General features: G+C 37.1%; 1 protein-coding gene across 2 annotated transcripts in view; it reads left to right on the forward strand.

Moving 5' to 3' along the window:
* Positions 1-1,022: 1,022 nt before the first annotated feature.
* The window catches only part of Vps8 (VPS8 subunit of CORVET complex), a 256,842-nt gene continuing 242,735 nt past the window's right edge, over positions 1,023-15,129 (forward strand). For both annotated transcript variants that reach the window (XR_013436694.1, XM_013361064.4), the window contains exons 1-3: positions 1,023-1,121; positions 13,003-13,237; positions 14,002-14,070. Coding sequence is in view for 1 of the 2 variants with exons in the window: in XM_013361064.4 (XP_013216518.2) it covers positions 13,085-13,237; positions 14,002-14,070 (222 nt within the window). In the remaining variant the exon portion in view is untranslated. The remainder of the gene's footprint in view (positions 1,122-13,002; positions 13,238-14,001; positions 14,071-15,129) is intronic.

Consider the following 15,129-nt stretch of genomic DNA (forward strand, 5'->3'; position numbering starts at 1 on the left):
TTTTTGCAGAGCAATGTTGATAAATTAGAAATTTATCTTTAGTATGCGTAATTACTATCTTTAGTGGCAAAGTAAAAAATTGGTAATTCAGTGTTAATCTTCAAAAATTAAATAATTTTTTTTTTCCTTACTAGCTGCAAAACCCAAAGTCAGTGAATCAGCTATCCTTTCTGAGCTGGCTGAAGGTAGGGTCGCTTCCAGAAGACCAAATGAACTCACTGTCATGGTTTAGATGAAAGGTGTCTTCCAAAAATTCACGTGTGAAACAATGCAAGGTTCAGAGGAGAAATGATTGGGTTTTGAGAATCTTAACCCAGTGAGTGAATTAATCCCCTTTTAGGGATTAACTGGTAACTGAAGTGGGAGGGTGTGGCTGGAGGAGGTGGGGAATTGGGGGTGGCTTTGAGGTATATATTTGTATCTGCACCTGGATACATTCCTCTCTGCTTCCTGATGATCTTGTGAGCTGCTTTCCTCCACCACACTCTCCCGCCATGATTTTCTGCCTCACCTCGAACCTCTTGGAATGGAGGCGGCCTTTTATGGCCTAAGACCTCTAAAACCATGATCCCCTAAATAAACCTTGCCTCCTTTACAGTTTTTCTGTTCGGGTCCTTTAGTCACATCGGTGAAAAAGCTGACTAAAACACTGACCTAGGGTTGGAAGAGATTTTCTTTCCTCGTCTCAAGGAGTGGTACTTAGTTTCCCAGGGCATATATAATCTACACTATTCTGGAGTCTAGCAAGTGTGCAATAGTATTGTCTGAAAAAAACAACGTACGTGCCTCAATTAAAAAATATTTTATTGCTAAAAACTGCTAATGATCAAGTGTGCCTTCAAGTGAGTCATTTCTGCCGGCGCAGGGGCTAGTCTCAAGGTCGATGATCTGCGCTCCTCTGACGTTATCATTCATTGAGTCCTTAGCCCCAGACAGTGTATCTCTGGCCCTTTAAATAGGGGCGTGGTTTAGGCTGGCGGACCGCCCAAGAGAAAGCGCGCCGAGAGGAGGTAAGCGGAAGCGTGGCCGCCGATGGTAGAGTACTGCGCATGCTTGAGGCTAGAGCAGGGGGCGGGGTCACGTGAGTCTGGAGTCCTGGGCCGGAATGGCTTCAAGCTCAGGTAACTAATCTCTTGAGAGCCGGCCATCAGGAGGGGACGCAGAGACCGGTTGTATCCAGGGTGGGAGGACAGCGCGCGCGCCAGGTCGCTGAGCCCGAGTCTTCCCCTCCGCGCGGCAGTGGCGCGGCCTCAGGACCTGACAGGGCAGCCCCTGATGGGCTAATTGGACTGGGGCCACCGGCCAGGCAGGTTGACTCTGGGGCGGAGGGGCGTGTCTTGTGTTTGGCCTGGAACCCGGGCAGGCAAGTTTCCACTGGTTGGTCCAAACGTATGGAGGCTGTGGGGCAGGCGCGACCACTCCCCCGACTGTGAGACTTTACGTGGTGGCTGACCCTTCCACCCTCTTCCTCGGGCGGTGTGCAGCCCGCCTACCGCAGTGGAGGTGCCTACCTTACAGGATTGCGGTGCGCTCTTGTGAGGCTGGTTCCAACTCTGTCTCTACCTGCAAGGTGTGCCACAGAGTGAGCACAGCAGGTTGAAAGGTGGATCCCTAAAGTAGAAGCCACCGCTATGCCTTTTCTAGTCCTCCAGGTGTGGCACTTGAGGAAGGAAGGAAACCGGAAGGAAGTTCTGTCTCTGGTACTTTTAACTTACAAGAAGGAAACCCCAAAATGTTTGGGTGTACCAAATGAGGAGGGTAGGATGGGATGGGGTAGACATGGCTTTGGATTATGGGAAGACTTCTCTAAATTAGCAGGCCCCTTTGGTCCCTTCCACTCCCTAGACTAGTTTTAGAATGCACAGAAAAGCTTGTGTCTTCTACACTGCTCATTCTACCATACTCCCTCCCCAACCAAACCAACAAGGAGAGGAAGCATAGATGTTAGCTGTGGTGTTACTGTATTCTAGATGTCTGTGTTTGTGAGATAACTACATCTGAGGGGTGTGTGTGTGTGTGTGTGTGTGTGTGTGTAAGACATGGGTTTGCTTATGTTAGATTTAAGCAGAGTAGGTACTGAATCTTCTGGCAATAACTGGTGCCCATAGAATGTACTGTAAAGGTAAATAGGGAAATTTTCATTTACACTATTGGGTTTCATATGATCAAAGATACATAGTTATATATGAGATAATTCTTTGCAGATCTACTGAACAATAGTATGTTGACTTTTGTTTCTGTTTTTTTTGTATCTGGACCATCAGCAGCAGATGAATTTTTTCTGTCTACCAGAATATTGGGGTATCTTGGTGATTCTTAACTGTATCCCACTGTTCCATAGACATTTCAACCATTATGACACCAAATGTGAATTTTATGTGTGAAAGTAAATAAAAACTTAATAAAACTTTTGATCTATTTTTAGGTTTCAAAAAGTTTAGATGGCATCTTTTTTTGATCTACAGTTTCAGGTGTTATCTGTACATATTTTTAAGATCAAACTGCTCCATTCTGAACTGAGTCCTGAATTAATGTTTGAATTGTCATCACTCTATATATGCATTCCGTGTTTTAGTCAAAAACTATAGATTTGTTTGGGATTTTTCACTGTTATGAATTTGTTAGATTTTACTCTGGTAGCAATCACACTTTTCAAGTTAAGGCTTTTTCTGTTACTAGTGACAGAAACTCAATTCAAAGGAGCTTAAACAAAAAGATTTATTGGCTCAGAAACTAGGGTAGGGTTAGGATTTCACTAAATCACTAAATGATGTTCTTTTGTGTCTCTTCCTCTCCAAAAGAGGATATCTAACTCCTCAGTCCCCATCACTGCTTCTCTAATTGCAAGTTTCATTCCATTCAATTACGTAAGTGCATGAAAGAGGGACTCCAGACACCTTCAGTGTCACATCATCCAAGCTGTGTGCCCTAGAGAGAAAACTGCCTTCAGTGTTTACAGATTCCAAGGAAGGACCCTGATTGGCCTGAGTGGACTTGAAAATATCATATGCTCGCTCTTCTGGCCAACGCTGATAGGATATTTCATTAGCAGCACCATCAAAATCACATGGTTGGAGTAGAGCAGGAGCACCTTCCCAAAGGAATGGTGGTAAAGGTGCTAGGATATTTTAACCTTTGTTTTTCCCTCTGCATTTCAGCAAGAAGTTTCTTCTTGCCTTTACCTCCCCTCTGCCCACAAAAGAAGAATAAATTTTGTGACTACATTTTTCTTGACATCTACCCAAGAGAAATTGAGATGATAATTTAACTAATTGAGGATTAATAAAGAAGGCCACCAATCTACTCAGCCTGTAACTTGTATGGAATCCTGTCTTTTGAACATTTAACAGATAATTCACAAACACTAGTTATGTGTAGAAGAAAAGGGAATATAAGTAAGCTTACACAAGCCTTTTATGATTTATAGGAGGAGACCTTTGGGATTGGGATGGATCTTTGAAGGAAGATTCTTATAATAGGGACTTATTAGAAGCTGGAAAGAAGTCATTTTTTCTCTTGTATTTCACTCATCACTTCATACACATGTTGATATGAAATTGATACATAATGTTAGTACTTGGACTTTATATATATTTATAGTCTTTTTATTCTGTACATTGTGATATGGAATCAGATCTTTTTTTTTTCTAGAATGGGTGCTACTGTGGGTTGTTTGTGTCTGCCATTTGGTAGTACTAGCTTAATTTAGCACTGTGTATGAAAAGATCTCAGGTACCATTCCTTCCTTCCACTTTTCTTTTTAACATGTATTATTCTTTATATACTTTCTAAGTTTTAAATGACCACTCTTTTCTTTCTTTTTTTTAAAAATTTTAATTTAATTTAATTTTTTGGTGGTGCTGGGGATTGAACCCAGGGCCTTGGGGACGTAGGCAAGCACTCTACCACTGAGCTATATCCCCCGCCCCCACTCTTTTCTTTTAAACAATTTTCCAACAGAGGAAGAAAAGAAACAATTTTTCATAGACTTTTTCTTAGTGACAGCTGTATGCACTTTGGGCTATTGTTACCTAAATGGGAAGAAACTTTAGGACCAAGGAAACAACTTATCCCAATCTATAGTGCCATTGCATCTAACACAGTCTGTTTTTGAAGTTCCTGGGTAAGATGAAAATTGATATGCACGAAGTACTCCTGAAAAATATCTTGGAAAATTTAGTACCCTCAAAGTGCCCTGAAAAGTAGTCATATCAGAGACTAAAATATGACTTCTCAGGAAGTCTGACACAGACAGTATTTGCTCCACATTGGAGTAGCATGCTGTTTTTATTATTTTTTATATATTTTTAGTTGTAGTTTATTTATTTATTTTTATGTGGTGCTGAGGATTGAACCCAGCACCTTGCATGTGCTAGGTCAGTGCTCTGTCATTGAGCCACAACCCCAGCCTCTGCTTTTATTATTTTAAAAACAGATAAAGCAGATTGCTTGTGTATGAGGCATGCAGAAAGAGACAGACTAAAAGGACTGCAGATGTCCACCTCCTTTTTTGTACTTACTGTGAAGCATACAGTTACTAAGTGGAAGTACCTGGCTCTATGTGAATCATTTTTTTCTTGTTTTCTATTTCTCTCTCTCCGTACTGAAGATAATAGTTGAATTCCAATAAATTGAGTAGATGTGTGATACATTTCTACTGCTTTCATGTATGAGCTAAATTAATGTGAAAGAACATGAAATATTTAAGATTATTGAATTTGTGGCATACTATACATGTGCTAAGTGATCATTAAAAAAAAATTATTCTTAGCTGGGTAGTGGCACATGCCTATAATCCCTGTGGCTTGGGAGCCTGAGGCAGGAGGATTGTGTACGTTCAAAGCCAACCTCGGCAACTTAACGAGACTTTTTCTCAAAACAAAAACAGACAAAAACAGAATGAGGATATGGTTCAGTGTTTAAGTACCCTTTGGTTCAATCCTGATTATCCCCCTCCACACACACAAAATGATTCTTAGGGATCTAAAAACAAACAAGCTCTTCTAGATGCAAAACAATGGAACTTGTGCAGATGGGAGGTTTGTTGGAGTAGAGTGATTAATATACCTTATAACAAATACCAAATAATCAGAACTTCTGTTTGAGGCTCTGGAAGCCAGTGTTGAGGGGCTGTTTTCATAGGGAGAAGAGGTTGGATGAATAGATCAGTTGATGAGTTTCCATGTAATTAGGCACTGGGAATATGGTGGTGAACATGGCAGATCTGGTCTTCACTTCCTTTATGCTAGTAGGGTGGTGGTGGTGGTAGTGGTGGTTCGGACAATAAAGAAATTATGTAATGTGATAACCGTGATAGAAGAGAAGAATGTGTTGGGTACATATTAACAGGGAGTCTGGTCAAACAGCACCACATATTTATTTATTTAAGAAATAGAATTTTATTTTTATTTTAATATTTTTTATCTTTTAGTTGTAGTTGGTCACAATACCCTTTATTTCACTTATTTATTTTTCTTGGTGCTGAGGATCGAACTCAAGAGTCTCGTACATGGGAGGCGAGCACTGTACTGCAGAGCCACAACACCAGCCCCAAGGAAATAGTTTTAGCTGGTAAATATGACCTGTAGTGGTTGACAAGCTTGATTACAGAAAAGTAGAACTCAGTTATAATTTGGCTTATTATGACACAGATTCCTATATATTATGAGTCAAATAATGTCCTCTGAAGCTTAACAATTACAGGTAATAAAACCTATGTTTAATTTGTAACACAGGTGTTATTCCTGTCTCCCAATTCTGTGTTAGTAGGCAATTTAAAAAATTCTACATAGAATACAAGTTAGTGAACTCAGTGATGTGGAAATACATCCCTATTTTTATTGCATAGTTGGGGAGAAAAGATATAGTCATATGGTAAATCAACTAACAAATCAAATTGAGAAAGTAGAAACCTAATAAGAAGTTAACTCTGTATTGTATTCTTTTCTTCACAAACCAACCACAAGCAAACCAAAGAATTAGAAGAGAAATACTTGGATTAGGAAGGCCAGAAAGGAAGCTAACATATTACATTGTTTCCATATCATGTTTTCATGAAGAAAGCATCAAGCCAGTTTTGAAGAAGACATGCTTAGCCAAGTGTGGGGGTGCACACCATTAATCCCAACTAGAAATACTAGAAATACTGAGGCAGGAGGATCACAGTTTCAAGGCTAGCCTCACAAATTGGTGAGACCCTGTCTCAAAATAAAAATAAAAAGGCTGGGGATTCATTTCAGAGATAAAGCATTCCTGGGTTTAGTCCCTAGTACCAACAGCCCTAAACAACAACAACAACAAAAAGACATGCCTTCTGGATTGGGCTATGGTCAGGGAAGGAAGAAGTGATTGGTAAGTCCCATCTGAACAGTGCCCACAAGGAATGAAGGAACTTAGACAAATGTAGAGGAAAAGGAAAGAGCAGGTGAATCGGCTTAAGATGACATGGAAGGAAAGTGGGAGTGGTTCATGAAGGACTCCGACTGCATGTAACTAGTTGTGAAGGAAGGAGGAAGTAGAAAGGTCAGATGTCTGGAACCATAATCTCAGAATTTGGAATTTTATCCTGTAGGCACCGAGGATCTTTAAAAAAATGAAACTAATATGTTACATTGTTTCCATATTATATTTTCATGATATCTTTCTGTCACAATGTAGTAAATTTTTAAAAATCTGATTTCCCTGTGATATGAAAATTATCTTATAAGGACATGTTTAGAAGGAAAAGAATGTCAGAATGTTAAACAGGATCCTGGAACTTGAGAACAGCTGGGAATGTTTGTCAGTATAAAAAACTGGCTAGAGTTCCATATTGACTAGTCCATTATAGGTCACATTCTAGAATTCTTACTCAGTCAGCTAGTGTTATAATGGGGTCATTACTGTTTATATGGGACATGTCTTTTTAATAGTCCTTTATTATTAATTAGTTGGGACTTACCCTATTAATTCAGAGGAAATAACCTTGGGAATTATTAGGATGTCAGATAATCTTAAGTCTGGACTATTATTAGTTTAACTGCATCCTTGGTAATAATGATTTCATGGCATACATTTCCTGTTAGATTAATCTGTTTTCATTCTAGGAGAGACTAAAAAATAGTTATGTAAGCTATTGTGTTGTCTGCAGGTCTTGCGTAGTATGGCATTCCCTTAACTTTAAAAACATTGGATCGTCTGGTGATTGGGTGAAGAACTCGTTGTAGAATTCCATCTCAACAGGAAGAGATGAGTAGTTCAATGTCAACCTTTGTACTGGGACAGTTCTTAAGTGATATCTGAAGCAGCATCTGCATCAAATGTGTTATATTAAGCATCATTTATTAAGCATTTCATCATTGGTCTGTATGTTGGAATGAAGAGCTTGCTCAATACGTATGAGTGCAACACCAACTGACAAGGGAGGTGTTAGTATTTCAGAATGTTGGAGATGTGGTCAAAAACAAATTAATTGAAGTTTGCATATTCATTTCCTATTGTTGCCATAACAAATTGCACAAATTTAGTGGCTTAAAACAACACAGATTTATCATATTATGGTTTTGTAGTTCATGTCTGGCTGACACCTGTCTCACAAAAGTCAAGGTGTTGGAGCAGGGCTTTGGTCCATTTGGGAGGCTCTAGAGTTCATTTCCTTGTGTTTTTGTTTTTGTTTTTTGCAGTTTTTAGAGGTTGCCTATGTTCTTTGGTTCTTGGCACCCTCAAAGCCTGCCATATAGCAGAAGCTGACCTTGCTTCTCTTGATACATTATTTTCTCAGGCTCTGTGACACTCTTCAGTCTCCGTCTTCTACTCTTAAGTACTATATGATTATGTTTGGCCCCCCACATGAATAATTCACAATAATCTCTTCATCTCAAAGTCCTAATTTAATCACACTTGCAAAATCCCTTTTGCCATGTAAAGTAACATATTCACAGGTCCAAGGAACTAGGACTAGAATCTTTCGACACTGTCATTCTTTCTACCATAGGTGCAGCCATAGCTCAGTTAATTTCTGAAAAATTCACAGAAGCTGCTCTACTGATCTGTTCTTTTAAATCTGAATAGGGTAACTTCAGGTCTATTTGGGCTAGAAAAATTTGCTAACAAGAAGAAAGACATAGCTGCTCAAAGTGACTAAAGAAGAGCTAAGGAAGACGATATGGTTGACGATATGGTTGACTTCAGTGATAAGGGGTAGACCAGTGTTGATGTGAAAAAAGACCAAAATGTGGATTTAGAATGAGTTAGCAGTATAAAACATTTCTCAATATCACAATTAAAGGTTTTTATTAAGTGTCTTTGTTGACTTTGCTGGGGACTACACTAGTGTTAGACAAACCATCATTCACCTCATGAAGAAATTGCTGATGTGACATCAGAAGAATCTGTAGGATACACTTAGCACTTTTGGTTAGACCTTTACAGAAATACTTGATCTTGTTTTGGAGTCTTTAACTTTAGAAGAATTTGGAAATCTTGAGGAAATTGTAAATGATAATAGCTAATGTTTCTTAAAAATTATTGTGTGGCCAGGTATTATTCTAAATGCTTTACAGTCATTATATCACTCATTCATCATGGTAGCACTGCAAGATAGGTAGCTGTATTCCTCAGAGTCAGGACTCTTTGAGTTGTGACCAGAAGTAAAAAAGAAAAAAAAAGTGTGGTAGAGGAGAGTATGTAGATTTATGTAACCAAACTGCCAGAAGCCTATGAGTAGAGCTAACTTCTTGGAAGACTAGAATCTGAGTCTTGAGTAATGTCAGGATTCTCTTTCCTCCTTTTCTCTTTTAAAACATTGATTTCATTCTAGGGAATCTGTATCTAGAATATAAATTCTGTCAGTAGAAGTGGGCCTCCAGTGATAGATGCTTTGTAGGTGTGTAGTTGATAGGTGTTCGATTAGTGACTTCTTTTTTTAACACAAGAGTGTTGGGTGGGCAACTAGGGGCTACTCAGTTTAGAGAACCATGAAAATTGTTCTTCCTTTTCAGTTCCATTTTAGTGAATGCTGATGAAGGACTCTGTATCACATTCTCCCTTTTACTAGGGGAGTTTTGACTGGAGCCTACAAATAAAGTGTATAGTTTAAGAACAGCACCTCATTTTCTAGGAGATGAGTGAGGTGCTGTTCTGAGCAGACAACACCAATTTCCACACTTGTTCCATTTCACAGATGTAGGAATAAAGGGATTCGGAAAGGGTAGCCAAATTGACCAAGATCACTGATAGGAGCTGGTAAAGTCTAGATTCAAACCTGGTTTTAGTGGACTGTTTGGATTGTGTTCTTTGCTCTTTGTCGTAACATAAGTAAAAGGAGCTCAGCGAGGTGAAGTTGGGAATGGAGTAGACATCCTGTGACAGAATGATATTCTCTCTTTCTTCAGGGAATGCTTGATTTCTTGATACTTCAAGGAATGTTAGTGTTCATAGATGCTGAATTGTTATTTGGTCTTAAAATGTCTTAACTTCAGAAAGGAAATGAAAAGAACCAGAAAAATATTGTTTTCATTTCTGAGTTACTTTGAAAGATAAATGTGAAGCATTAAGCATTTTAAATTATTAAATTATTTAAATAAGTTTTTATCTTTATGCTCATTTCCTTAAAGAACTGTAGAAGAATAAAACTTTTAATAACTGTCCTTGAGAGCCACTGACTGTGAATTATATATGTTTGTGAATAGTTCTTGAATAATTATAGCTGTTTTGCTTAATGGGACTATCAAAAAGTAATTTGTCATGAACCAATTCAGTCTTCTTTGGAGAAAGGCATATAAACATTAATACTGCTATCTCGCTTCGTTCTTTGCTAAGGAATAGTACATTTAGTACTTGATATTGAAAAGATAACTTTTAAATGTTGCCAGATACAGAGTACCCTCAGTTACTTCTTCTAGGAATGTATTGATGGCATGTGCTTTGTAGGACAGAGCATTGGTTTATTTTCTGAACCATGTCAAAGAAATTAGTATACATTTGGTACTAGAAAAGTTAGCTTCAGCTCTTGAAATATCAGTTTTCATGAATCTACATATTTCTACATGGTAGTTATTAATAATATGATAAAAATGAAACATTAAAAAAGGGAAGTTATAGGTGCTAAAACAATGAACCTCATTAGATAAAATTATTAGTGAGTTTAGGGCACGTTACTTAAAAGCAACTAATCTTATTTAGCTTTTATTTTATATTTTTCACAGTGCTAGGGATTGAATCAGTGCTTTGCACATGCTAAGCGAGTACACTGCCACTGATGAGCTATATTCCCAGCTCGTCATTAACTGTAAAATATTAAGTTATCTCAATTGCTGAGTTGTTGCCAGTCCTTTTTTTTTTTTTAACTTTAAGGAATAATGAACCCTATGAAGGGTACACTGTGGGCTAAGGGTTAGTGGTAGTGATGGTGAGTATACCCCCAAGTGCAGTGTGTAGTTTGAAGAAGCTTTGCACTGAGATATGCTGGTTGTACACCCCCCATCCTTGGGGGATACCTTCCAAGATCCCCACTTGATGCCAGAAATTGTGGAGAGTATTGAACTATGTATACTGATCCCTCAGTGTTCATGGGGGGCTAATTCCAGGATCCCCCAGCTAACTGATACCACAATCTGTGGACACAGGGGGTCCCTTATATAAAATAATGCAGTATTTGCAAATAACCTACACACATCCTCTTGTATACTTAAGTCATCTCTAGGTAAGTTATAATGCTTATTAAAATGTAAATTATATGAAAATAGTTGTTATATTGTTAAAGGAATGATGACAAGACAGAAGCAGATTTTTAAAATTTACATATTTGATCTGTGGTTGGTTGAATCCATGGATGCAAACCCTGTAGATATGGAGAATCAATTGTACATACAAACATATGATAAAGTTTAATTTATAATTAGGCACAGTAAGATTAATAACAATAACTAATAATAAAAGATAACAACTATAATAATATGCTGTGATAAAGTTATATGAATGTAGTCTCTTGTTCTCAAAATATCTTATTTTACTCTTCTCATTCTTCTTGTGATGATATGATATGGTACAATGCCTGTATGATGAGATGACATGAGTTGAATGATGAAGCAATTATCACACATTATGGTGATAAGCTTTGTTGTTTAAGGTGCAATAGCAAAACTACTACAGATTTCTTTTTCCTTCTTTGCAATGTCATAGATAGAAGATTCGTTATTACTGTAGTTCTTAGTGACCTTAGCATATTTGTTGTTGTTGTTCCTTATTATGTCAATAACTTTTATCTTCACTTAAAGGACACACCTAATGGCTTCTCTTTGGCATATTCAGGTTGCCAGCATCACAACTCTTGTTCTTTGGGGCCATTATTAAGTAAAATATGGGTTCCTTTGACAAAGCATTGCAATTCTGTGATAGTTGATCTGATAACCAAGACAGGTACTAAGTAACTGACAGGTCAGTAGTGTATGTACTGTGGATACACTGAACAAAGGAATGAGTCACATTCTCAGTGGGATAGGGCAGGATGGTGCGGGGGTTTTTATTGCACTATCCAGACAGCAAGCAATTTAAAAACTTACTATTTTTTTTTTAAACTGGGGATTGAACTCAGGGGTACTCAACCACTGAGCCACATCTCCAGCCCTATTTTGTATTTTATTTAGAGACAGGGTCTCACTGAGTTGCTTAGCACCTCAGTGTTGCTAAGGCTAACTTTGAACTTGTGATGCTCTTGCTTCAGTTTCCCAAGCCACTAGCATTACAAGCATGTGCCACCACTCCCAGCCATGAATTCTTTATTTCTGAAAAATTTCCATCTAATGTTTTCAGATCAAAGTTGACTATAAATAACCAAAACCACAGAATGTAAAACTGGATAAGGGGAGAATACTGTACTGTGGAAAACACCTAGATTAAGGGCTGGGGTTGAGGCTCAGTGATATAGTGCTCCCCTAGCATGGATGAGGCCCTGGGTTCAATCCTCAGCACCATATTAAAAAAAAAAAAAAACCACACACACACATTAATTAATTAAATATATTGTATCCAACTACAGCTAAAAAATAAATACTGAAAAAAAGAAAACACCTAGATTAAGAAACAAAATAACCTTTATTTTTATTATTATTATTACTGTAACCTTGTTTCTGTTTTCATATTTTTATTTAATTCTAAATTGGCACAACTAAGTGGATTGAAAAAAATTAAGTCTCATAGTCTAATTGCAATACTACCTCAAAACTTTGAAAAGAATATTTAGTATTAAATTATTAAACTTATACAGATTTTAAAATACATTTTTAGTTTTCAGAAATGATAATTTTGCAAGTATACCAAATTATCTGTGTTTTTTGATAGATCATAGGGTTCTGTTGTTTAGAGCTGTGAAATATTTAACAAAGGTAAGCATGTCTAGTTTTCTTTAGTATTTTATTTTTTCCTGAAAAAGTCCATGTTTCTCTATGACTGTCTTTCTTTATAGAAACTTCTGGTAGAATGTGTAGTTATTTTATCCTGGGTCTCCTGTAATATGTCCGAACCCTTAGGTATGTTAGTTTTGTATTAACTAACTAGGTCTGTGTTCTTGGTGTCTGTACTAAGTTCCCTGAGGCATCTGTGGCCCCATGTGGATGCCAACCACAAAGCTGGTCTATATCCTTATCTCCAGGGGAATGAAGAATTACCCTGAGATTTGGGAATATGAGGAAGGTATTAATTGTAGCTCTTGGAACAATTGTACCTTCATGCTATTAGACACATCAATCTCAGCCATACTAATTCATGACTGCTACTGTAACCAGTTTCATAACTTTGGGTGGTTATGACCCAAGGACCACTTCCCAGGCTCCTTGAATCAGAGTTAGTTGTTCCTTTTTTATGCTCTTGTGGGAACCCCTCCCCCCCCCCCATATTTTACCCTGTACTTCAGTGTCAGTTTTTCTTTGCCTATAACCAGATGACTGAGTGAGGTCTGACCAAGTAAGTCTTTGGAATGTCCAGTTGACAAATCTAAATGATATTTTTCTTTTTGTTTTAAAAAAGAGATTCAAATCATTGCACTCTAAAGCCAAAAAGAAGACGAATACTTGATTGGATTGGTTGAATACATTGATAAAAAGTAAATATGGAAAATGAACCAGACCATGAGAATGTGGAACAGAACCTTTGTGCCAAGACTACTGAAGAAGAATTGAATAAGTCTTTTAATCTAGAAGCTTCACTTTCAAAGTTCTCTTACATAGATCTGGACAAGGAACTGGAATTCAAAAATGATCTGGTAAAGTTTTAACTCTTGTCAAGTGATGATTTTAATCAAAGTGTTGGTTAGAGAGTACTCTATGACCCAGATATTCTTAATCTGTCTGTGGACAGTTTAATGAGATACTGTGACTCTTTGTGTGGTCCATTGCGGTGGTTAGAATGATATTCTCGTTGTCATTTGATATTCAAAGTTCTCACAGCAACATGACAACCCATTTTATAGGTAAAAATTCTGATTTGCAGCTATATTAAATGACTTTTTAAGGTCATAGAGCTAGTGGTAGGTTTAGAATTCTTGTCTGACACAGCAACTTTTCCCCCCATTGGTTGAATATTATATTAACGAGTCTCTACCACTGTATTTAATGATAAGTTGCTTGAATTAATTATCTCTCACATAATTTATGAAATAACTAAGAAACATGGTGTCACATTTTTGCATGTTGCTTATGACTTATGTCTAAACTTAGGAAATTAGTTGTTTTATCATGTTTCACAAAGCAGGTGTAAAAGTCCTACAGCAAAGCTTTCTGGAACAGGCTGTCATGATGGTGCAGTCTGTGCATACATGTCCTTGATAGTCACTGAATGTATAGATAGAAAAGGTGACAGTTTTGTAACATTTTGATTTTACCCTTCTTGTCATGGATTACTGAGTTGACTGATCATGGTACTTTGTTTTTTTAATTGACAATGGTTCTAATAAATTAAAACACCCTTACTATGATAAGGGGAAAGGCATCATTATGTGAGCATTGTTTTTTTTTTTTCTTTATTTAGATTGATGACAAGGAATTTGATATTCCTCAAGTTGATACTCCTCCAACACTGGAAAGCATACTGAATGAGGTAAGAAAATACTAATGATCACTGTTATTTTGTAGTATTGATTTTAATACTTTTGGGTTAGTTTGATGTATCTAGATTTACACTACCCAATATAGTAGTATTGCTAGTCAAATTTAAAATTTAAATTGATTACAATTAAGTGAAAATTCAATTTCTCAGCTGCACAAAGCGCATTTCAGGTCTTAAGTAGTCACATGTTGTACTCTAATAGATGGCATGGATATGGAATATTTCTATCATTACAGAGAATTCTGTTGGACAGCACCAATCTAGATTGTGAATTTTTTAAGGGTAGAAACCATATCTTGTTTGTCTTTAGTTTCTGTGCCCAGCATAATGTCCAACACTTGGCAGAGTAAAAAAATATATCTTATTAGGACAGGGGCTATAACTTAATGTGGTAGAGGGCATGATTAGCTTGTATAAGGCTCTGGGTTCAGTCCCCTGCACCAAATAAATAAATGAATGAATATAAATACATATTTTTCTTTTCCTAAGTGAATTGAAATACTAAATTTATTTTACTTTTAAGATTTGATTATGTACTCATAATGATTAGTTATCTCTATTGGTGATCATCAAATAGCTCATCCTCTAACACGAAAGAGCATTTTGCAATCTTAAAGTGTGCTTTATCACTCTTCTATACGAAGGACACAAATGTTCTAGTATTTATGTTATGAAAAATGTGTTTATTAGGAAGTTTTTTAGCTTTGAAATGATGTTATTCTTTACTGAATTGGCAGATCAAAGGGATTTATAAGAGTACATGGTCAGTGACAATATGTCTGTTGTTATGTACTACTAACAACTCTTCAGCTCAGTCTTTTTGACTTTTTAAAAAACTTTCTTAAGACTTTTCTTAGAGGTTTCAGCTTATAATTTGGGAAGGACTATATGTATAAATCTATTTCAGATCTATAGTTTTGTTTTCCAAAAGATGAGGATGCAACTGTTCCCCAACAGAAATGCCCACTGATAACTGTATCTCTGAATGGATTGGAGCTGTCTGTATCCCTTCTTTACCTGTACTTTTAGGGTTGTAGACAATACTTCGTA

The sequence above is a fragment of the Ictidomys tridecemlineatus genome, chromosome 3, assembly GCF_052094955.1.
Source record: "Ictidomys tridecemlineatus isolate mIctTri1 chromosome 3, mIctTri1.hap1, whole genome shotgun sequence".
Taxonomy (NCBI): Eukaryota; Metazoa; Chordata; class Mammalia; order Rodentia; family Sciuridae; genus Ictidomys; species Ictidomys tridecemlineatus.